General features: G+C 38.9%; 1 protein-coding gene across 1 annotated transcript in view; it reads right to left on the bottom strand.

Moving 5' to 3' along the window:
* GLT1D1 (glycosyltransferase 1 domain containing 1) overlaps positions 1 to 22,682 on the bottom strand; it is a 47,580-nt gene that overhangs the window by 5,110 nt on the left and 19,788 nt on the right. Inside the window, exons 7-11 of the mRNA XM_029961218.1 lie at positions 14,866 to 14,961; positions 13,752 to 13,801; positions 8,268 to 8,311; positions 7,977 to 8,097; positions 2,138 to 2,236 (exon numbers count right to left, since the gene is read on the bottom strand). Coding sequence (XP_029817078.1) covers positions 2,138 to 2,236; positions 7,977 to 8,097; positions 8,268 to 8,311; positions 13,752 to 13,801; positions 14,866 to 14,961 — 410 coding nt within the window. The remainder of the gene's footprint in view (positions 1 to 2,137; positions 2,237 to 7,976; positions 8,098 to 8,267; positions 8,312 to 13,751; positions 13,802 to 14,865; positions 14,962 to 22,682) is intronic.

Genomic DNA, 22,682 nt, shown 5'->3' with positions numbered 1-22,682 from the left:
TTCCAAGGCATTCCAAGTGCCATGGGCAGAGCCTTCCTTCTCCCAACAATTAAAATGTGTGGCAGAATTCAACACTGTAAGTTTTTTCTGACTTAATTGCATTTCTTTGATCTCATATAACTTTTAACCTCTGACAGGCTGTGTGCAGTGGTTTAAAAAACTGCATTGGATATGGTTTGGGGAGATAAGGAACAAGAGTAAATGGCTACTTTATCTTTAAAACCATGAGTGATGATGATTGGCATTCGGAGCTCATCTCTGCAAGAAGAAAGTTTTTCAACAACTCTACAGTGGGATTGGGGCATTATCCTTCAAACAAATATTTTCCTGACCCATTTGCAAACTTTGCTGGTTTATAGACCATTTGACAGCAATAAAGGTATTTTATTAACTGAGATACAATTGCTGTTTCCCAGAGGAAGCAGGGGTATTCCTTTCCCTTCCCAGACTCTGCTGATTCCAGCACAAATATTACCTAGGAGTGTGCTAGTTCATGTGGTAATGCAAGTTACCATCTTCATCCAAAAGAGCTTCTGTGGGCTGCTGAGGCAGAATAACAGCCAAAAGGGGGTCAACAAGGGGGGTTCTGATCTTTGGCCTTGCACAGTGCAGAGATGGGAGCTCGGGCAGAAGGGGTTTATAGAAACTGAGATTACAGAAACTAAGACACATTTACAGCCTGTGACTCTAGTTCTGAGATCAAACACAGTCCCTCAGTCCTTAGCCATTTGTACAGAGTCACTGATGTCACTGGGACTACTCCTGTGCTTGAAAGGGCACTTTCCTCTGCGTGAAATATAGAGCATATTTTCAATTGATCCTGAATTCCAAATGAACACGTGGAATGTGGGATGCTTGGAGATCACAGAAGAGCTGCTTACAAGAACGTATGATGAAGTTAATTGGGTCTGGTATGAATAATGTATTTGAATTTCAAGCCAAATGCAGCCAACATGTTGAGGGAAACAACAGAATGTCCCAGCATCAATATCAGGAGAGCTCTCAGTCTGTGTTCAACAGGATCATATGTCCTGGAAGTTTTGAAGGAACATATGGGAGTCAATGGATTTTTTCAAGGAATACATGTACAAATATTTTATAAATAGCTTTACATCTTCACCTCCACTAGCCTGGAAGTACCCCATTTCCAAAGGATATTGTAAGAAGTGGGAACATTTCCACAAAATAATAAATTCCAGAAGTCATTAAAGAAGTCTTTTTTTTTTTTTTGTAAAAATCATTGGAAACATGGAATATTGCAGAAACAAACAAACAAATAAACAAAACCACCACTGCAAGAATTTTTCTTTCAAGAAAAACCTCCAAAATTAACCAAGAGGATTCATCTTCCTGGAACACAACCTAATAGGATGCATTAATCACACACTCCACAAAGTAAATAAATATGATACATTTTCTACTTTGCAAAATCATCAAGTGGACTATTCTAGTATGTTTTTTTTAATCTTGATTTGGATAAAATACTGAGGGAATCTGTGTCTGAACATCGTCTTCCACATCATATATGAATATGTAACAGCAAACCCCAGTGCAGGAAAACACAGTGAAATGAAAATTTCCAGCATTTAAATATGGGTAGTGTTCCCTCTCCCCCAGCTCTTATTTATCTTCACAGAAACTTCGTCTTAACACTTTACTTAATTTTCATGATTAATTTTTCTGACTGAGCAATATCTTGCACCTAAGGATGCATTATATTAACGGCTAGAAATTATAGAAAAAATATTATCTAAAACTTCAGGCTCCTCGGTCTCTTCTGGTGAGCTACAGCTTGTCTGACACGAGTCTGCATTTCATTTATTACTTGAAAGGAAAAAAACAACAAACCCAGAGCATCTCTTCCAGAGGTTTGGTTATGGAACCTTCAAGCTCCAGTGCAACAAGTTGCTGGCAGGTCTGAGCAGCACAAACCTTCAGCAAGGCTGACACCTAGTCCGAGTTCACTGAACTGCAAATGAAGGAGAGGCAGCAGAGCTTCAGAAAGGCAGACTGACATCCAGGATTTGGGAGAGAATCTGAGGAAAAACTGCTGAGAGGAAAAGTCAAGTGTCCAGACAGACAGAAAATAAACCTCACCTTTGGAAGGGCGAGGTCTAAGGATTCTTTGCTTTCTTACCTGGGGATTTGAAAAGAGCAGGCCTGTTTCCTTATGTTTTATTATTGCTGCATTCCCTGGAATGTTCCTTGCCAGCACTGGAACGTCTAAATCCATTGCCTAGGGGAATATAAAAGAAAGAAACAAGAGTTTGTAAGGATTCAGGGATTTTGAGGTGCTAATGGAAGCAATTTTAAAATGAAAAGTAGAAACAACAAATCGAATTCCCATCTCTCCAATTTTTTAACTGAAAAGTACCACGTCTAAGGTGATCTCCTATATAGAACTTCTTTGAAACATTTTGTTTATGTCAGTCTTGTAGCTTTGAACATATAATCAGAAGCAATCAATGCAGGAAGTCAATGCATAGCTGCTTCTTCAGGTATTCTTTTCCACCTCAAAATATGCCGTTTGTTTCCCACTGGAAGCCATGAACATATGGCATGCTTGAGGAAGATAAAATTAAAGTTCAGCTCAAAGATTGTCAGTGTAACTCCTTCCCTTATTGAGCATGGATGAGAAGATTACTTCATAGCACAAAAACAAGCGAAGTATCTGTTATCTTGTTCCATTAAAACACATTTTTCACAGATTTTCTAGAACACGCAGAATTCCAGAGATGTGGGCAGTTCACCAACAGTGAAGGGGATCCTGGAAGTCACTTTGCACTTTCTTCTCCATTCTGATTCCTGTGGGTCATACAGGGCTCTGGAAAAAGCTTTTCTTTTGAGATCATCTGTCACTACAACCTTCCTTGGACTTCGAGCACTCAGGGACTGCAGGGAAGGACGCAGAGGTGCAGCAGCCGAGTGAACTGCACTGAGGAGAGGACAGGTTATGCTTTCAGAACACTTTATGCTTTATGATCTACAAAGCCACTGGTGTGGGACTCCTCAAAGACCAGGGAATACACCTGAGGAAAGTACTTGTATGTGTGCATGGATAAAGAAAGGAAAGGAAGTGTGGGGTCTCAACATGCAGCATTTCAAGCTGCCTGCAGAATCAGCATCCATTCCAGGCCAGGGAACCATTCCCAAGAGACCTAATGCCTGGCCACTTGAGAAAATACAGCTGAGATTTTGAAGTACCTCGTGTGCAAACCCTGGCCCCTCAGTTCTTGTTACTCATGCATATCCTGATGTGAAGCTTTAATTACTATTGATGAATTGGGAAGTCTTGAGATGCACTGACTGTAAAAGCAGAAATATTCTTATTGTACAATTATCACAGTGTCAAATGAGAAAGAAATTCACTCCCCCAAATCTTCAATCTGTCTCATACTGATTCCATGTCACTCCAGAGTGAATGCATTTTTAATTGCTGTCATTACACTCCTGGATAAAGAGCAATTTTGCTTCAGTCTACAGAGCAAGAAAACAAAATTCCAAGGAGAAAATGATGCTTTTGTATAGCTTGGACAAACCTGAAGACAAAAATATCCTGGCTGATAATGGACAGGACCAATTACGTTTTGAACAGGGAGGGGCTGCTGGGACGTAGCAGCATATTTTAGTAACTTAAAATATCCAAGAAAAACACTGTTTAAATCACCACTTCAGATGTATTTACTCTGGACATAGCAATTCTACAGTCCTTCTGGCACAAACATCTGCTTTGCAGCAGTTAGCTCTAAAAATAATAATAATCCTTAATGATATAACCTGTTCTACACTTTGTATCAGAAACTACTGGATTAGCTGGAGGTAATTCAGAGAGATTCATGAAGTGAACGTAAAGCAGAATAAATTAGAAATAAAAAAAACCTACAGACTAAATTCTGCATTTATCTGACTGAAGTTGTTGAGATACAACTTTTTAAAAAAAAAAAATTAAAATGTCATTTTGGTGAGAGGAAATACAGGGGGAAGGGGAAGAGGAAGGGGAACTGTACCTAAAGGTGAGGTTGCTGGTACAGCATTGCTGTACTGCAGGTTAGATTGGGCTGTAGCACACAGTTAAAAATTGTCTCAAGATATATTCACTTGCTTCTGGTTTTGAAAGCTACACTGCTGATGATTGATTGAAGTTGAACAGTAAATTTATATTTCATTTTCTGTAATTTCTGAACTCTAAAAGGAAAGACATTTCTTCTGTCTCATGGACTTGCAGGGTAGTAACTGCTACACGAGAAAACTTTCAGGTCCCAAAACACACAGGTACCAATGAATTACAGCTACTGAAAGACAGAACAGATGGCCAAATACTTTGGATGCTGGGCTGCCTTTACACCAGCTAGCCTTAAACAAATGGATTGGGTTGTAAATAATTACTGCATGAAGTGGCTTAGAATTTAATTTAGATACTTAGACTATTTTTAAGCAGTAAAAAGAATCATTTGCATTGTTGAAAATATGTATAATTTACTGACCTAAGTTCCAGAAATAATAGCATAAAATAACATTTCAGTCCATTGCCCATCTGTTTTGTTCCATTATTCTGACTGCAAATGTGTTTTACTGCTCTTGCAGAAGGATGCAGGGTGTAAATTTTAGCTGGGGAAGCTTGTTACCCAATAAGCACATCCAGGCAGCAGAATAAGGCTTAGAGAGTAAAGACAGGGTTTATTTACTACTTTGTCTTCTGGATTGGCCCTCATTTTCTTCCTTCTGGCCTCTGCACCTTTTTGTTGGCTCTTCAATTTTACTGCTTTACAACGTGCCTTCATTTTTATATTTTTATTTTTATAATTTGCTATGGCTTTTATTCCAAACTACTAGGTCTGTACTTCACATGTTCTCCAAGACTGGATTTTTGCCTCAGAGTAGAATTTTTTCTTTAATTAGTTTCTTTTTGGTAAAAGCATAACAATCTAATGATTGTTACAGCAGTTGCAATACTCTTGAGAGCACAGAAGAAGTGCTCCAGTGAAATGGTGCTGGAATCTAAACCTTTTTCTACCCAGCTACATAGAGAACATATAAATCTTTCCCTTTTCACCACCATGTGCCCAGAAACGTGCAAAACTCCTGAGCTCTCTGAGGAAGGGATGTATTTTTAATGTTTGCTATAATGTTTGTTTTCTCTTCTTCCAATGCCAAACAGAAAATAGATCAGTTATGGCAAAATCTCTGACATATCAGTACGAGCTGACAAAATAATTAGTTATGGCTTTTAGTTCTTTCATACCTTAAGGCAGGTTGAAATAGATATGATTATATATTTATCTAATTTATCTATTTTATATTTATCTCATACTAAAATACTGTTTACAGATTCATGACCTTGTTAAATGTTGAGTTTTGAAGAGAATGAAAGTTGCATTTCCAAAGCCAAGCCTTTTATCTCCAGCCTAGGACCAGGAGATTTTTATACATAGTTTTCTGCCTCATTATTTAACAAGATCTTAGCAGATGGCCCTTTCTGTTGCTGGGCATCTCAAGAAAAAAACTTCACTTTATTAGATTGACACTTTCCTCTGAGAGAGAGATTTTTACATCAGGGTGTTTTATAAGCACGGCATCAAATCCCACTGTCCCACTGCCTAGTGAACAGACACACAAATCCCAAACCCTTATAACTTTAGCAGGGCTGAGGGGCTAAAAAGCTCCAAGTATTTTCTCAAGAGATAACTAAAGAGTTAATTCTGCTTGGAGAAGATCTGACTCAGCTGGAACTGGGGCTGCTGTCTCACCAAATCTGTGCCATGACTGTTGGACTTTCCTTCCTAAAATGGAAGGTACCAGTCTGCCCCTGTAACTCATTTATTTGCCAGCTTTTGTTATCCCTGTTCCATGACTTCCAGGATGAACTCCCAGTTAGGAGTTAACAGCTCAGAGATTAACTTTGTATTTAGTAAAGGTAGTTTCTTCAGCAGAATTAAATCTATTAATAATAAGACTAGCCTAGGAGGTGAAATGCACAGCTACACGTGAGATAAAAACCCAAGTAATCTATTATATACACATAAAATACCTATAAATAATATAAATAAATTCAGCATGAAAAAATAAAAGTAATACTTCTTGATGATTCATCCTAATAAACACTTTTTTCTAATGTAAGAAAAACATTAAAAATGCAGAAAGCTAACTGCAAATGTATATAAAGGCATCCTGCAGAGGATGCCTTTTGCTAAAACAGTTTTGTCATTCCAAGAGAGAGAAGACAAATATAACATGAAGTGCTTAGTATTCTGTCTGTGTAGTAATTTTCTGTTGTTTTTTGGGGTGCTTTGTTTGGTTGGTTTGGTTTGGGGGGTGCTTTTGTTTGTTTGTTTTTCTTTTTGATAGGTCTGGGTATGAATTGGGGAATAAATGACTCAAGGTAACTGTGAGGTGGAACCTTAAAGGAACAGCTTTCCCACCAGTGATGGTATCTGACTATTGAATAGCCCTCATGGGATAACTGAATAGTTCAGCCACAGAGAGGAGGGCCCCAATAAAAGTTCCCTTGCTGATTTAGTCTTATAGTTATCAGACTCCAAAGTTGGAAGAATTGCAACTGCAAAAGAGGAGAGCAAAAACTGATGATTCCTGAAGCAGCTCAGCATCACTTATGAGGTAAACTGGCATTATCTTTTGGCTCTGAGTTACCACCTATTGTTAAGACACTGAACTTACAAAATTGCTCCCTCTCCTGATAAAAGCTAAGAAAAGTGCCTTTTAACTGCTCAGATCTGATGGGAAAATTTGGAGGAAAAACTATACCAATTGTCCTGTCAGCCCTGAGTTTGCATAACAATTTGTATCAGACCCAGCACATTTGCACTTCTGCTGCAGATGCTGCATCTCTTCAGGCTTTCTGGTTTGCTTTATTCCCCCTCTTTAACTCACTGGAAACAAATCAGGTTGATTTTTGGTGTTCTGTGAGAATTCCTGAGGGGAACAGGTAACTGGGGAGGACGAGGTGACAATTCCTTAACTACTTCTTCTCCGAGTCACTGGCTCAGTCATGCCCTGTGTTGGTAACTCCATTTCACCTCAACTACCAAACACACAAAGTTTGTCTCACCTGCCATGCTGGGAAATTTGGAAATGTCACAGTCTAGAAATTGCTGTTATAGAGTCCTGTTGCTGTGAAAGAGCAGCTGCTTCCAGCTCTGAGCCACTGGCATTTCAGAAAGGAAATACAGACTTGCTATCTTACCATCCTCTGGCTTTCCTAATTCTTACAGTGCTCACTTAGTTCCTACTTAGGAAGACTTTCAGCTGTGTGGAAGAAAAGCATGCTGGAAATGCAACTTAGAAACAGAAACAGGAGATTCATTAATACAAGCGATGGAATTGTTTCTGTGATCTTCTGAGATTATGATGAACCAACGTTCAGCATTCACCAAAATACATGGAATAGTAAAAGGCCCAAAGAACTTCCACTTTAAGCACACTTATTATTTTCTGAGAAAACATTTAACACTAAGTAGTGCCCTACTTTGACAGGTATGAAATAAAACCGGTTATTAATTTTCAATACTGATGGCAAAAAAATTAACCGAGCGTGTCATTCATTCATTAATCATTTTGGAATTAAAAACCAAATACAGTTCTTAGATTGCTTTTTGAAAGGATGGAAAAATAAATGGAAGTCCATTCTAGCAACATTATAAGGAAGTGGATGTTGAATCAAGCATAGTGACAACCCCAGTAAATCAGAATGATTTCTACATCTCAGGTCTGTATTGTTAATTTAACAGGATTGATAAAATTACATTCTGCCCTTTAAAAACAAATAGACAAAGCATAAAAAACTGTCATTCAAAGGGAAGAAAATGTTAATTGCTAACACTTGCAAAAAGAAATATTTTAGTTTTGTCTTCACTACCTTTGAAACGGGCATAAAATGTTGACACACATTTCCAGTGACAAAAGAAGATTTCAGATTCACTGTAACCTCATGAATAAGCTCACAACTAAGGTGCAGTTACCTCCAGAATTGCAGCAGACATCCCTTCTGAAGTGGAGCTGTTCACCAGGGCAAAGCACCTCTTCACAGCAGCGTGGAGATCATCCTGTGGCAGCTCCTGTAACAAATGGACTCCAGGTGCCCTGGAAACCAAATGCACAGGGGCAGGACCCCTCCTGAGAAGGGGCTCTGACAGTCTGGTTCTCACACAGCGAGCTGGGCGTGTGTGTTCATTTGGACAGACACGATTTTAAAAGCTGGGCAGCCAACTGCTTCCCTTCAACAAACAGAAGGTTTAATATTAACTTCTTACCTTTTAACTTTTTCCTTAACTTCCCTTGTGAAAAGCGGATCCACCTAGAAAGGAGCACACAGGGAGGAACACGGCACCATTTTAAGGACGGTGTTTGAAATACCCGGAAAAGGAAAATAAATTCTAGCACATCTTTTAACTCAGATATTTAAAGGGGTGGATGTGCCGAGGTTTAAAACCGCACCACGGACCTGTAACTGGGTGGTTACGTTTGAGTCTTCAAACCAACCCTCTGGTGAGTGAGTGACACGTGGAATGCCCAGCCCAGCCCAGTGTGGATTGACACCTCCCTCTGCACCTTTGGGTGACTCCTCAGCTCAGCTTTGGGCTGCTGCTGGCAGGGAGAGTCTGTCTGTCTGTCTGTCTGTCTGTCTGTCTCCCCTGACATCCCTCTGGCTGCTGTTCCAAGCAGAGCTGGATCTATTTAACATGACTGTTCTCAGATGACTCTGACAACTCACTGATGTGCCAAGTGACTGTCCCACTGTGCAAGGAGTAAGAAATGAGAGGAAGGGAAGGAACCTTCCAGGCTTTAGTTAACTCAGGAAGCAATCTGGATGTAAACTGAGACAATGTTATAACAATAAATGCTACGCCCTGACAGAAACAGTTGTTTGGAAACTAATAAACCCTGAATTCTAAAACACAGTAAAACATTAAAAAGTTGTCTAAGCTGGGCAATTAACTCCAGTAGGTTTATTTACAAAGCTTAACTACATCTGCTATTTTCATTTAACATGATTAAAAGAAACAAACAGAACTTGAAAATCCTTAAGTAGACGTGAAGAAGGAAACTAGACTTTATTAACGCTGACTGATTACATTAGAGTAATATATGTTAGCTTGCAGCAGTTGTAAGACTGGGAACGACTTTTTTTTAAATATATGTTAATATTTTGGGTTTGGTTGGCTTTTTTTTCCAGATTATGAGACAGACAGCACTCACAAAGCATTTTAGAAAACTCTTTTGGTAAAAAGCCAGAATTTATTTTATAACTACGATTGTGTATTTTGAACATGAGATTAATTATTTCAAGAAAACGGGGCTTCCTAAATTAAAAGATTCAAGTGAATCACTTGCACTAAGGAATGATTTCCCACTGAATACAAAAAAATAAAAGGCTTGCATAACAGCTTCAAAAAGTATTTTTGGTAACAGCAGGGGAAAAAACTCAGGTGCCCTTTCCTGAAGCACTACCTGATCCTGGCAGCAGAGTATGGATCTATAGATGCACAGAATAAACCAGTATGTCCTGCCACAGGTTCCTTGGATATTTCATAGTGAACTTCACAATTGCTATTTCTGTCTAAATATATTTTCAGCTTTTCCCCCAAAGTTCCATTTTGATGCTGAGTTCCTCTCATGAGGAACTCCACTCTATTTCCATTAAAATCGATGGAGCACTTGCAAGTGATTTGAGGAGCAGTGGAATTTGGTCTTTTGTTCTTGTACCTTTAGAAGGATCAGAAAAACTACAGCCTGTGACTCATAAAATTTGTATGACATTAATTCCTATTCTGTCTCCTTCAGTGGAAGCCAAGAAGTTGCCATCTGCCTCACAGACAGAGCAATCCTTTAAGCTGTATTCTTCTACTGGTAAATATTCCAAGAATCCTGGCCAGAGTATGAGAATTCAGTTAAAATATGACTTTCAGGACGGGTGTAGCGACGACTTGGAGAAGTGATCCCCCTGAGCTGCATTTAGGAATTTGAGGGGGCACAGTTACCTAACCACAGGCTCAATATAACAGCAATTAGATACAACATAAGCTGTTCAGCAAGTTGGAAAAGCACTCAGAAGATGTGAACACTTTCCAAAGCCAAGTGGCTATGGCAGGATGCCGAGGAACTCAGCACAGGCTCTGAAAAAGCTACTGAAAAGAATTTTATTTCCACCCAGTTTGTCTCCGTCATCCACTTTTTCTACAGGGAGCGTTTGTTGCCACATTTTATTTTGTTAGCAGGCAAACATGATCATCAGTTACCTATAGCATTTGTTAAAACATCATCAATCCAGAGGCACAGCCTTCAAAGAGCTGCAAATTTCATCAGTTTATCAGAGATCAGAGGAAAGCAGCTCCCCTTGTATGAGCAGTTCCCATCAGAACAGCTGAGATAAGATGACACATGGAAAGGGAGTGGGCACACAGCAGGAAACCACACTGAACAGGTCCAGATATGCCAGTAAGGAAGTTTTACTCTGCTGACAGGCAAAGAAACATCTGAGGTGTGTTTGACAGTGCAGGAAGTCCCAGATCAAAGGCTGCACGAAGATGAAGGGGCCTCTTAAGCACAGAGCCTCCCATGATCAAAACCTAGCAAATCTTTTATAAATACACAGCATTCAAATGCTGCCATATAAAAATTAGCTCAGACAGAAATAATGGACCAGGAACATCTTCTTTGTAATGCTGGGACTCCAGACTTTGAAGGCAAAACCAGGTCTTAGTACACTGAAAGTTCTGTCAGAATATTGCCCAGAGAAGTAAGAGTGAAGAGCTTGAGGAACCTGTAACATGTTCAAGACAGAGAGGAAGGATTTGCTCAGTTTCTTGGGATTGTGAGGTTTTGGCAACATCACTGGGCAAGGAATCACCTTTTCTCACAGCAGCAGGTGACCCCACACTACAATGTTTATCTGATTGATTGTTGAAAAGGCTCAACAAGACCAAGCTTCCCCTAGAACTGCAAACACAACCTGCCTGCAGCAAATGCACCTTCAAAAACAGCACATCCTTGTCAACACCCTAAACACAGCCATTCTACATCACCTTTTCCCTATACTAAATGCTTCAGGAAATTCAGTGTCTTCTGGCTTAATGTGTATTTTGCAATTTGGAACAATTGACAACAAAAAAACCAGAGTTTTAGTTCAGCCGAAACAATTCAGCAACTAGGACTTAAATTAACAAAACTTCAGGTCTAAAAGAAAAATAAATAACCTTTTTAAGAAATACTGGAACAGCTCATTTTACTATTTCTAACAAAGGGTTAGAGGAGTTGGCAGCTAAATGGTAGCATTAGCTCTTACCTGTTAAAAAATGTCTCAGTGAGTAGGACACTTATTCAGGATGGAGCTGGCAGAATTTCATATTCCTCAGCAGGATAAGGAATTTGAAATTATAACTTTGTCTCCTGTCTGATCTTCCTAATTACTGTGCTCTAGGATATTCTGGAGCAGGGAATTAGACTTTCTCTAGTGGCTTAGTTTAGTTAACAACTGTTTTATTTTAAAACCAGCCCAGAGAACATACAGTAGGTTGAGACGGGCTACATCCCTCCATCTGTGGAGGCACTTATTCACCTAAAACTGCCACAACAGGCATGGAAACAAGTTGGACAGAAGAAAAATAGCTATCAGTGGAAAAGAGTATCATTGCAAACACAGCAATGTTCTGTATATCTACAAGGATAGCTAAGAAATAGGCAGAGAGGGCTCTGAGGGGTCACCCAGCAGCTGAACACAAGTTTTGTGGCCTTAACTTTCTTTAAAGTTTCATAAGCTCCTATTTTTGGAATACAGAGCTGCTGAAAATTAACTACTGTTCCAAAATTCAGTACAGAAACGAACAAAAGGAAAACTGGAAGTGAAGACAAATGCTAAAAATTTTACATTACACAGGACCCAACCCTACAACATTACCTGGATTGCACTATTGGAGACAATCCTGCATAGAAAATGCAGGAAATAATATATAATCTTATGGAAGCAAATATATAATCTTATGGAAGCCAGGCAGAAAATAGTATGTGGGCCTTTGTTCTTTCTATTCTTAATTAATATAATCTTAATGTGTGGTTTTTTAATATTCACAATAAAGATTATATGCTTCATAGATAATGGCACTGATTTTCTTAAGGTTTTTGTGGTTTGAGAAGTAACATGAATAGGAAAAGTACAGCTAAACACCAATAGAGCTGAGAACTATTTTCATCCTTTAGCAATATTTTAGCACTATGGGAGAAATATGTTTTAAAATGTTTTAAGGAGGTTCAGTCCTTGCCTGTGCACTGCCACAGGGTTATTTCTGGTAGCTTCCTGTAAAGAAATCAGCTTATGAAAAAGTGAAGCAAATTTAAAAAGACGACTAAAATGTTTAAATTCCTCACTGGAGGCAGCAAGTGCATCTTTGGATTCTAAAGCACAGCTTCATTACACCTGCTCTGGATTTGCCTTCCACACCAGTTCACTTCCAAATCATTTTGTGTATTAGCGTGGAAAAAAAGGCAGAGAGAATAAAAAGGTAAAAATATCTTTTAAGAATAAAATCCTGAGTCCCAAAATTTACAAAGAATAAAATTGGATGAGAAAACAGAAAAACAGTCCTTATTCAACTATTCAAAGTCTATTTATTTTCTTATAAAACAAACAGCTAGCAAGTTTCCAGGCTCATGTAAATCAGAGATGAGACTTATACAGAGAGAACACATTACCCAGATGAAACAGTGAAGCTTTTAGTACCCTTGGAGCATCAGTGAGAGTTTGTTTCATGTGACACAGATGCTTCCTCAGACCTTTTCCACTGGTTAAACGATGGCTACAGGCTGCCTTTTCAAGCACTGATTTCCTTATCAAAGGTCCTGCAATTAGTTTTGTAAGTTTGGCATAAAGCAAATTTGTTGCCCTTGACACAGGCAACATACCAGAAGCAGAAGAAGCAGGACAGAGACACCAACTTTGAGATTATTCTATGTGGATGTATAAGAACAGCTCAGTTCATCCCAGTCTTTAGTGCACTGCGATTCCACCAGTTTTATTTGTCAGCTCTGTCCTCGCTGTTGGGTGTCAGACAGAACCCAAACATCACTTTGCACCTGCTGACAACTGTTAATTGTGTTTGAATCGAGGCTGCCAGAAATGGCATCAAAGTCTAGATGGAATGGCCCAAAGACCAATTCTCCACGTGAAGGAAAGATGTAAGAACAGGGATAACGAGCACCTGAATCACCTGCACAGAAATAAACCCCCTCATTAGCAATACCTGTGAAAAAAAGTCATCTAGGTAGCAACTACTGCCTTTCAAATTATTTGATAGGCTCATTTATTAATTACTGACACTGAAATAGGCATTTCTAATATTTTATTTGCAGAAGTACGCATTTTTAGTGGTTTGTGATGGTCTGAAATCCCACAGGTATGAAAACAGAAGCCAATGTTAGAATCCAAATATTTTGATGCTCTCTATTTTCAGAACTTCTTTCTGTAATCAAATTAAACACTGAATGTTTTGTTCCAACAGTCTCAGAGACCATAATAGATTACTGCCACTATCAAGTCATCCGGGCACTGGAATTGCTTCCCCTTCCAGAGTTTAGACCTTTTGTGAGCTGCTAAATTTGCACCTTCTTATCTCCATGAAAGTTACAAGTCCTCTGCCTTAGGTTCACTTTCTAAAGAATTATTAGGATATCTCAGATGCAAGTAAATGGAAGTATTTAGAAATAAGCATACAAGCAAAACAAAAATTACAATGACAACTTACTGCAGGTCCAATAATGCCCAGATGGACACTGGGATCCTTTCTGTGCCAATCTAAAAGAGAAGAGCAACAACTTTTTTATCAATCCAAATTATTACTTCTTTAATTTAATTATTTCTCTGCAATCACTGTAAATAGCTGCATGAATAAAGAAGAATTGGGCAAATATTGTATTACTACTGAAAAGACTGAACATGCACCAGATTTCATGCTCAGCCCTCACACACTCCTCATAATTCAAATATTAGCATATCTGAAAGATACTATTTAGCCTTTCTGCTGTATGTGATCTCTTATAAACTCAAGGGTTATTTAACTAAAGTCAGATATTAATTTTGAATCACTCAAGAGAACAATGCTCCGTATAATGCAGTGATTCTGACCACTAAGCCAAACTTATTTGAATTTTTTCCTATGTAAAGGAACAAGTGGAAGTAACTGCAACCATCACAATGGCTACTCAATTATATATGAACAAGAGAAATCTGCTGCCCTTTCAACACCAATTACTTGAATAAACTACATCAGTTACTCAGCATCACAAGATTTTAAAGGTTTATAAAATTAAGTTGAATAATGCAGGTTAAATTTCCAACTTGGAACACTTGAACTGTTACAGACACAAACAGAACCTGGCAAAACTTTCCCTTATGTGAGTCTGAGAAAAATTCAGCCCAGTTTACAGTGATGAGCCAGAACAATGGGTGGTACAATTTGTTTGCAACTTCAATAACATTAATTAGCACACATGCAAATCAATGTAACAGCCACAGGACAGCAAGATAAAAAAAGTTATTTTGAAGAGCAGGTGATCTTTTCTTTTGTCTCCCATCAATATTGCACGTAACAGCAAAACAGTTTTCTCAGCAAATAAAAACAGTAGATATTGCTTTGATTTCAATGCTCTGTTATTCCCAGCAGGATGGAAAAGACAGCAGCACAGAAATAATGTGTTGGACAGATCAATGGTTACGTAAGAATTTCTTTTTTTTTCAAATGTAAATATATCATGAAGTTTTCTGCAACGAATAAACCAGCCCAAACTTACAAACATAAAAGAAATGTGTCTGAATGCAGTGACAAAACAAAACTGGGTATTCAAATAGCCAGAACTTACCAGAAAAAACTTCTACTAAATAGAGAGGGTCTTTTACTCTTCGAAGTCCACATATCAAAAGAAACAGATGTAAACGGTCTGTATCTGCAGGAATGTCTGCAACAAATAATTTTAAAAGTCTGAATGCAGATAAAAAAGCTGAACACTCCAAACTGTTCCATGAATGAGCACACAACAGAGAATGAGCAGAAACGGGGTGGATTCTGAAAAATTGCCATTATTGTTCCCTCTGGTTCTTGCTCTTGCATCAATCCTCAGATCATCCCAATGGAGAACATAATTTTATAGGGAGTTTATTGCCAGAGGCAAGGAATGTGCAGAACTTGGAGAAAAATCTGCTGGCTGGTATTCCTGGACACCAAATTCCAGCTTTGACTGACCTGGCAACTAAACAACTCTCTGTGTTTATCAATATTTCTACCCATAAGTAAAATAAATGTGCATCCATATAATAACTCACCTCCTATTTCAAGGAGATTGTGAGGTTTAGGTAATCAATGGCTGCAGGGCTTAGAGCTCTGGATCCTGCACTTTTTGTTGTTAAAGAGCAGGTAATGTCCCATAGTTCTCCATCCCCAGTATGTCAGCATTGCTACAGAATAGTTAACTAGAAGTTAAATTATTGCAAAGCATTTATTTTTAACTAATTGCTAAGACAAAAATGAAAAGATAACTTGGGGGGGGAAAAAACCCTCAACACGGGAGCTTTTAACATTGAAAAATCTCCCTTGCAAATACACAGCAACAACCCACAAAATAATTGTGTAGGCTATATTAAAAAAAGAAGATCTGATGTATGACATTGCAGTTGCCACTGGCTCTATGACAGCACAATTAATTTAGAAGCTGCTTCTGGAGAAGGGTCACTAGGTGATGAACTTTGGTAAAATGTGTTTATGATAAAACAACATAATTCAAAAATTGCTGAATGAACAGAAATAACCACGACATAATTTAATGAACACTAGAGGGGCTGAAATGTTCATATTTGATTTATTGTACTGAACAAATCAGTTTGCTGTCCTTCAGTTCACCTACTCACTGAGCTCGTGGCAAGGATGGGAGACTTGTATTACCCAACACAGGCAGTTCTTCAAGGAGCATCAAACTGCTGCTCTTCAGCAGCAGGCAGTTTGTGGGACATCAAGGCTCTGTTTGCATGGTCAGAAAGCTACTGCTTTTAAATTTAAAATCCAGTTTAGGAACGTTTAAATTCTCCCTGTCACAGTCCTGTTCATTACTGAGTCTGCTTCATTCAACTTAAATAACTTGAATTGTCAAAAGTGTCTGCAGCAGACATAGTAAATAACATTTTACAGGTTATTGGACCAAGAAATAATTTGTAATTTATAATACATAAACATTTGGATTGAAAAAGCCATTCTTCTGGTGCAATGGGCCATTAATACTGTTTGGTTTTAAGACATGCAGCAGTGTTTTCAATTTATGACATAAACTCACACAAAACAAATTACTAAAAAGTGTTAGCAAAATTCAGACTGCATTTTAACTATCCATAAGGCACAAATCTTCATTTTAAATTATGAACTCCCATCTGCTGATGTTGAACTCTGGTTATTTAGGAATAAAACTTAAAGTTAATGCTGGAAGCTCAGTCAGACAGGAGTGAGAAATCCGATCTTCCTGTTGTCACATAGAGACTGTGGGATTTTACTCTCCAACTAACTGCTTCTTTTTATCTCTTAACATCTTTTTGTTTCTGTCTTAAAGCTTTCAGCCTTTTAATTTTATGAGATAAAGGTTAAAAGCCCTAATAGACCAGTTCTGTGCAGTCCTGACTGCCATTCTGCCCTGTATGAAAACCTTCACCCAAAAGAGAAACAGGACACTGGCCCCACAGGCATTCAGATTTTTCCATTCCATTCCTGTGCCATTCAAAGGTACTCCTCATCAATAACAGTCTAATTTCACGTGTGATATTACCTAAAATAATATTTATTAATGCAAGTAGCTCACTCAGTTGACCTCTATTATTTTGAAAAGGCATTCACCACTCTCACAGCAGAGTATCCCCTTCATGATGCAATTTTACAAGCCTTACTTGTCTACCAGGAAATGTTATGCACTTTTCTCTGAAACAGCATCTCTTGGGTACACTGGACTCCAGACTGGATCCTACAAGGCATTTCTAAAAATTGTCATAAAAGGGTTAGTCAAAAAGGATTTGCCTCTGCCACTCGATGTAGAGAAGGGAGAACCTGCTGTAGTTTTATTTCATTGTCTGCTGTAGGTCTTAGCCATCACCTAATCCATTTTTGCAGGCAGACTTTCCCCACTCAGTCCACTCAAAGCACATAAACCATCCCTGAGAAGGCTGCATTACCTGCTTACAGTGCTGGGAGTTTGCTCATTCTCTGCCTACTTAAGATCAAACCTCAGCAGCACTTGTGTAACTTGTTTGCTTTCTGGTTAAATTCTCACATCAAGCTGCCCCTGCATCGGTGTTTTTTCCCCACCTGTGGCTTTCTCAATCCTTGCTCCCAACCCTGCTGGGAAAAACACCCCAACAAACAGCCATTTGTACAAGTCTGAAATCACTTCAGTACACTTTGTCCTCTCAAAAATGCTGAACAGGGGAACATATGAAGAGAAGAAGTGCAATAGGTGCCTTTACCAGCTATAGCCATCAGCTGGGCGAAAACTGGTTTTTGAAACAAGACATTTTTATTTCTTCCTTGAGCTCGGACAAGCCTTTCACTATGTGACTTTTTGCTATCATTCTGCCTTTTGCTGCTTAATCTGGAACAAAATACTACCACCTTGTGTGATTCTGACATGGAAGCACATCAATATGGCACAATCTACTGATGTGCTCTTCTGATACATCCACCGTGTCACTGCCTTGTTTGACTGACAGGTGAACACCCAAAAAACAAACAGATCTTTGTGTCTGTTTCTCCCCGTTTCTGTTAGTGATACAGAAGCCAAGATTTCCAACAGCACACTGTGTTTCATTACCTCTTCCCTCATGTACCTTTCTGTTTGCTTAACAAAGAAACACAAAACGGAAAGATTTCTGCATAATCCCTGGTTTAAAAAAAAAAAGAAAAAAAAAGGCAAAAAGACTGCATGGTGGATGTTTTCCAGCCATCCTTCAGAATCACTCTACACTAAGTGCAAGTAAAACCCTGCCACCCTAATCAACATCTCTGTCAGTGTCAAAAATAGCTGTTTAAAGTCAGTAGGAGATGCTCCTTTAAACGTGTTGTCAGTGTTTGTCTGCAGTCTGATTTCTTACATCGGCTTCAGCTCTAAAAACCAGCCACAGCAAGCCTTGAGCCTGCTTAGCAGGTCACCAGATGTGAGAGGTCAAAAAAGGACAGTGACTGATAGGAGTGTGCAGCCCCATTCCTCTCCTGTGCTGTCCCAGTTTGTCCCACAGGACCACAGGGATGTCCCAGAGGAACCGCGGGAGACGAAAGGACAGCGATCAACGTGGAGCTCCCACGGTCAGGCAGCTCCTGCCCCATGGGGGCCAGAGGTGGTGTCCTGCTGCTCAAAATTGAAACACAGCAACCCAGCCCTGGCTCTGAAAATTTCAGAGTGCAATTGCATGACCAAAGGGTGTCCAACTGCTGTGCCAGTGGGTTTGTTGACAGCACACAAAATATATTGGTTGGTAGATGAAATGTGATTAATGCTCAGGATTCATGTTCTCCTGCTGACACTGATTCTGAGTCACAGTGTGGCCTAGAGAAAGTTTGTCAAATCTAGACTTATCCATCCAGACTTACCCATTCACCTGCAAGCAGGTTTAATAATTGCTTGACATAAAGCAGTGAGACTGGGTTTAACTCTTGGGAAGCTGTTCTGATGCAAGACAGTGAGAGAACGGAGTACATCAAAAGTGGAAAACAGGAAAACATTTTCATAATCCAACTGTTTGTCTTAGCAACTATTTTACACAGAATCATGGAATCATTTAGGTTGGAAAAGCCCTCTAAGACCACTGAGTCCAACCATTACCCCAGCACTGCCAAGCCCACCCCCAAACCCTGTCCTCAAGAGCCACATCTACACATCTTTTAAATACCTCCAGGGATGGTCACTCCATCACTGCCCTGGGCAGCCTGTTTCAGGGCTTGACAGCCCTTTAGGTGAAGAAGTTTTTCCTTGTATCCAACCTAAACCTCCCCTGGCACAACTTGAGGCCATTTCCTCTTGTCCTATCGCTTGTTACTTGGGAGAAGAGAATTATAACACTCTATGATAGTTTACACTTTGGCCATTTTAAACACTTGCACTTAGATGCCAGGATAGCAAAACATGAACACAGACAGCTAACACAAAAGCCTAAATAATTTCTGAAGCATTAGTAAGAACACTGTTTTCCTAAGAAAGGCAAGAATAAGTACAAGTGTTATCCAAACAGATTTTGCAAGAGTAGATTCATTTAACTCCATCCCTTTAGGTCCCATCGGGAAAAAAATGTAGTAGTCACAGATGTGCAATAAAAATAAATGTCTTCCTGCAAATCTTTAATCTTACTGAAAGCTGCAGGCCTCTAAGTGAATGAATAATATCAAGTATTATCTTGCTGAGAGGTAAAGAAGCAGATTTAAAAATTAATTTTCCAACCCCTGATTTCAGTCCACTGTTGTGTTCTACAGACCTTCAGAGAGCAACATTAAGTCCATATTATTTGGGCTTAGTCATCCATTTTTGGTTTTGGGCAGAAACAAAATCTAAGCCATGATGAGATGGTGAGGGTAAACACCCTTTCTCATTTTGCTGTCTGTTCACTTTGAACCCCAGCAGGTCTCTTACTCCTCTTGAAAATATTTCATTTATCCACCTCCTGAGCATCTGAAAGTATTGACTGATCTCCTAGAAAAGGAAATCCACAGGTTTATTGCTGAAATTTCAGTCTCTAAGATGGTGATTTTATTTTCTTGAGTTTGAAACATGGATAAACTTGTCCAACTCTGGCATGAATCTTTGATACTCTAAATCTTTCCATTGATAGCTTTTTCTGAAGTTCATCTCCCTACACACAGCAGAAATACCACGTATTAGCTCTTTTAGTCTCTTGGCACCAAGAGTTTGATTTTGTATCTCTTTCATGAGTCAAATATTAGAACCAAGCCAAGTTTTCCAGCTTGTTTGACATGGTGCTGTCCCACTGCAGTTCAGCTTTGACAGGCTCTCTTGCTTTATATTGACTCTGAAGCTTAATTGAAGCCACTGATGGCACAGAGGTTTGACAATTATTAGCCCAATTAGTCCTTATTTCAGCAACATACTTTACCACCTGCAGATCTCAAACATTTATTACCGTGTCATGAAGTTGAGCTTTTATTTTACAAAGCAATTTGTTTCTCAGAAACTAAGGGGAAGCGGAGGCAATAACTTTATCTGAAGTGTTTACACTGCTATTCACAGTCAATAGTGAATAATTGCTAGAGTTGCTGATATGTTTGTGAAGACAGGAGAAATTAAATGAACCTGTAAACTTCCAGGGGCAAGCTACTAACCCAGAAAAATTAGACTGCAAAATTCTCAAATCAATCCTTTTTTTCCTGTTTCTCATTATTTCTAAGAGATCAGACAACAAAAAAGCCCTATGGTTTCAGATCAGTTAGGGAACCCAGTTCATGGCTGCTATCATACAATTTTTTACTATGGTCAGCTACATATCTGCACAAACTTTTACTATGTAGTTTTTCTTATGTGGGTCTTTCTTTCCAGCACAGCTTTAGGAAAATATAATGCCTCTGTCTGGTCATGGCAGGTTATGTAAACTTTTCCAGCTCTGAAAATAGCTGTGCTATGAAACAGAAATTACAAGAGAGCAGAAAAATCAAACTACAAGAGCATGTTGCATATTGTATTTGATGCTGCAATCAGCATGTGATTCCATCATACTATGTCACCTTCCATGAAACCAGTTTTAAGTCTTATCTATTGGGTAAATGGGTTTTCTCAGTTCATTAGTTTGGAATTCTTAGTTATCCACATCTAATCACATGATGCCTAAGTGTTTATTAGGGTCTACATCTTCCAAGCTTCAGCCACATTCCACTGAAATCAAAAGGAGCTTTTCATCCCAGGATGATGCCATCAAGCCTGTCTCTGATCTCAGGCAGCTCTGCTCCATCCTTGAGCTGAGCTGTTAGAGAAGATCAGCCTCAGGTTTCACATTTTCTTAGACTCTCCTGTCATTTTCTGTCAATCAATTTACAGCAAAAGCCTGAAATTTCACTGGCTCTCTCAAGTCTATAGATAGGCTTCTAAAATTGCCATCAACCTGATTATGCTGCATAGAGATTCCTGTATTGTAAGGTCAGAGAAAAACATTTTGATCATCTGGTCTGATCTCCAGACTGACACAGGCAGTAATACTTCCTTAAATAGTCTGAGGTACTAAATATACTGAAAATGTTGTTTTCTTGAAGTCTGTGTTGAAGTCTGCACTTGGTGCAGCTTTTTGGTTTGACTACTGCTGCTTGCAGTCTCTCCTCAACATAAGCTGCGACACTGACCACTAACCAGAGTGCCAATTAAATTTAAAAGCCTTTATTTTTTGTAGGTTTAGCCAATAAATGTTAGTAACCAGCCACTGAAAATACTGCAGCTAACAGATAGAAACTAACACAACACCAGCATCACCTCTGCAGCTCTACTGCTGAGATTATGAAAATAATACTAATCCTATGATTTTTGTACTGAGATTGTTCTGCACCTGTAATAACGTGAAAAAAAACCCCTTCCAACAGCACTGTTTCCATTTGTGTGAGGCAACTGCTCTTTATGTTATACCCAAACTATCAAAGGGAATGTACAAAAATCTGGGATTCCTTAGATTTTGGTTCAGTACCAGCCACATTTGGGGGCTGGAAGTGTCCCATTGTAAAATGTATGTGATGCATTCTGCCACTCACTTAAATCTGTTTATGTACTGGTGTTATATTTGACACGAGCATATGTTTCCTATGACTGAAAAAAAATCAGTACAAAAAATATTCATAAGAAGTGTGTCCTATGGAAAAAAGCCTCGAAGGATTCTGAAGAGCCTGTTCCATTTGAAGGAGTAACTTGACAATATATGGCCTGAACACCAAGGATGTTTAACAGTGATGCCTCAAATGGATTATAATTTCCACTGTAGGGCATGTGCTCTTTCTTTACATTCAGGCCTGGGAATCCTGAATTTGACAGATCTTGGAGGATACTGCTAAAGATACAGGCAGGAGTTATCAGGAGAAATATCTCCCCCCCAAAAAATCATTAAGTGCCTTCAGGTATGGAATAGAACTTCATGAAAAAAGTCTTAAAAAAGAGATCATAAATGCCATGAGTTGAACAAGATTGGACAGTTTTATCTGCATAAAAGCTCGAGATGTTCTCAAATGCACTTCATTGTGCAAGCCCACACTATCAACATCACATTCTTCTGAGCAAAACTGCCTTCTATTTTTGATAGTTTTCTACTGATTGCTCCAAGTTTAGTAGAATTTTAAACCCTTTGAAACTGCAAATCCCCAGAAAAGCAATTCAGTGGGAAATCCTAATTAGTCCATGGAAAGTGCAAAGGTACAGCCAAAAAAAAAAAAAACTTGCTTCCATGTGCAATATTAAAAGAAGTGGAAAGTGGAGGCTGCCACCAGAGATGGACACAGAGACAAGGCTGAGAAGATAAATGAGATGAAACAGTCCATAAAACCAATACTGAATAATCTGATGCCAGTTTTCAAGTTATTATTTAAGAGGCACAGATGTTAGAGTCACATTTTAGTTTGCTTTTCATGTACTTTATGAATTATTTTGCACTTTTGCATTAGTACACATTAGGCAAA

Source organism: Manacus vitellinus, unplaced genomic scaffold (genome assembly GCF_001715985.3).
Source record: "Manacus vitellinus isolate BGI_N305 unplaced genomic scaffold, ASM171598v3 scaffold_31_pilon, whole genome shotgun sequence".
Taxonomy (NCBI): Eukaryota; Metazoa; Chordata; class Aves; order Passeriformes; family Pipridae; genus Manacus; species Manacus vitellinus.
The sequence above is the reverse complement of the archived record's forward strand: the minus strand, read 5'-3'. Positions and strand labels throughout refer to the sequence as shown.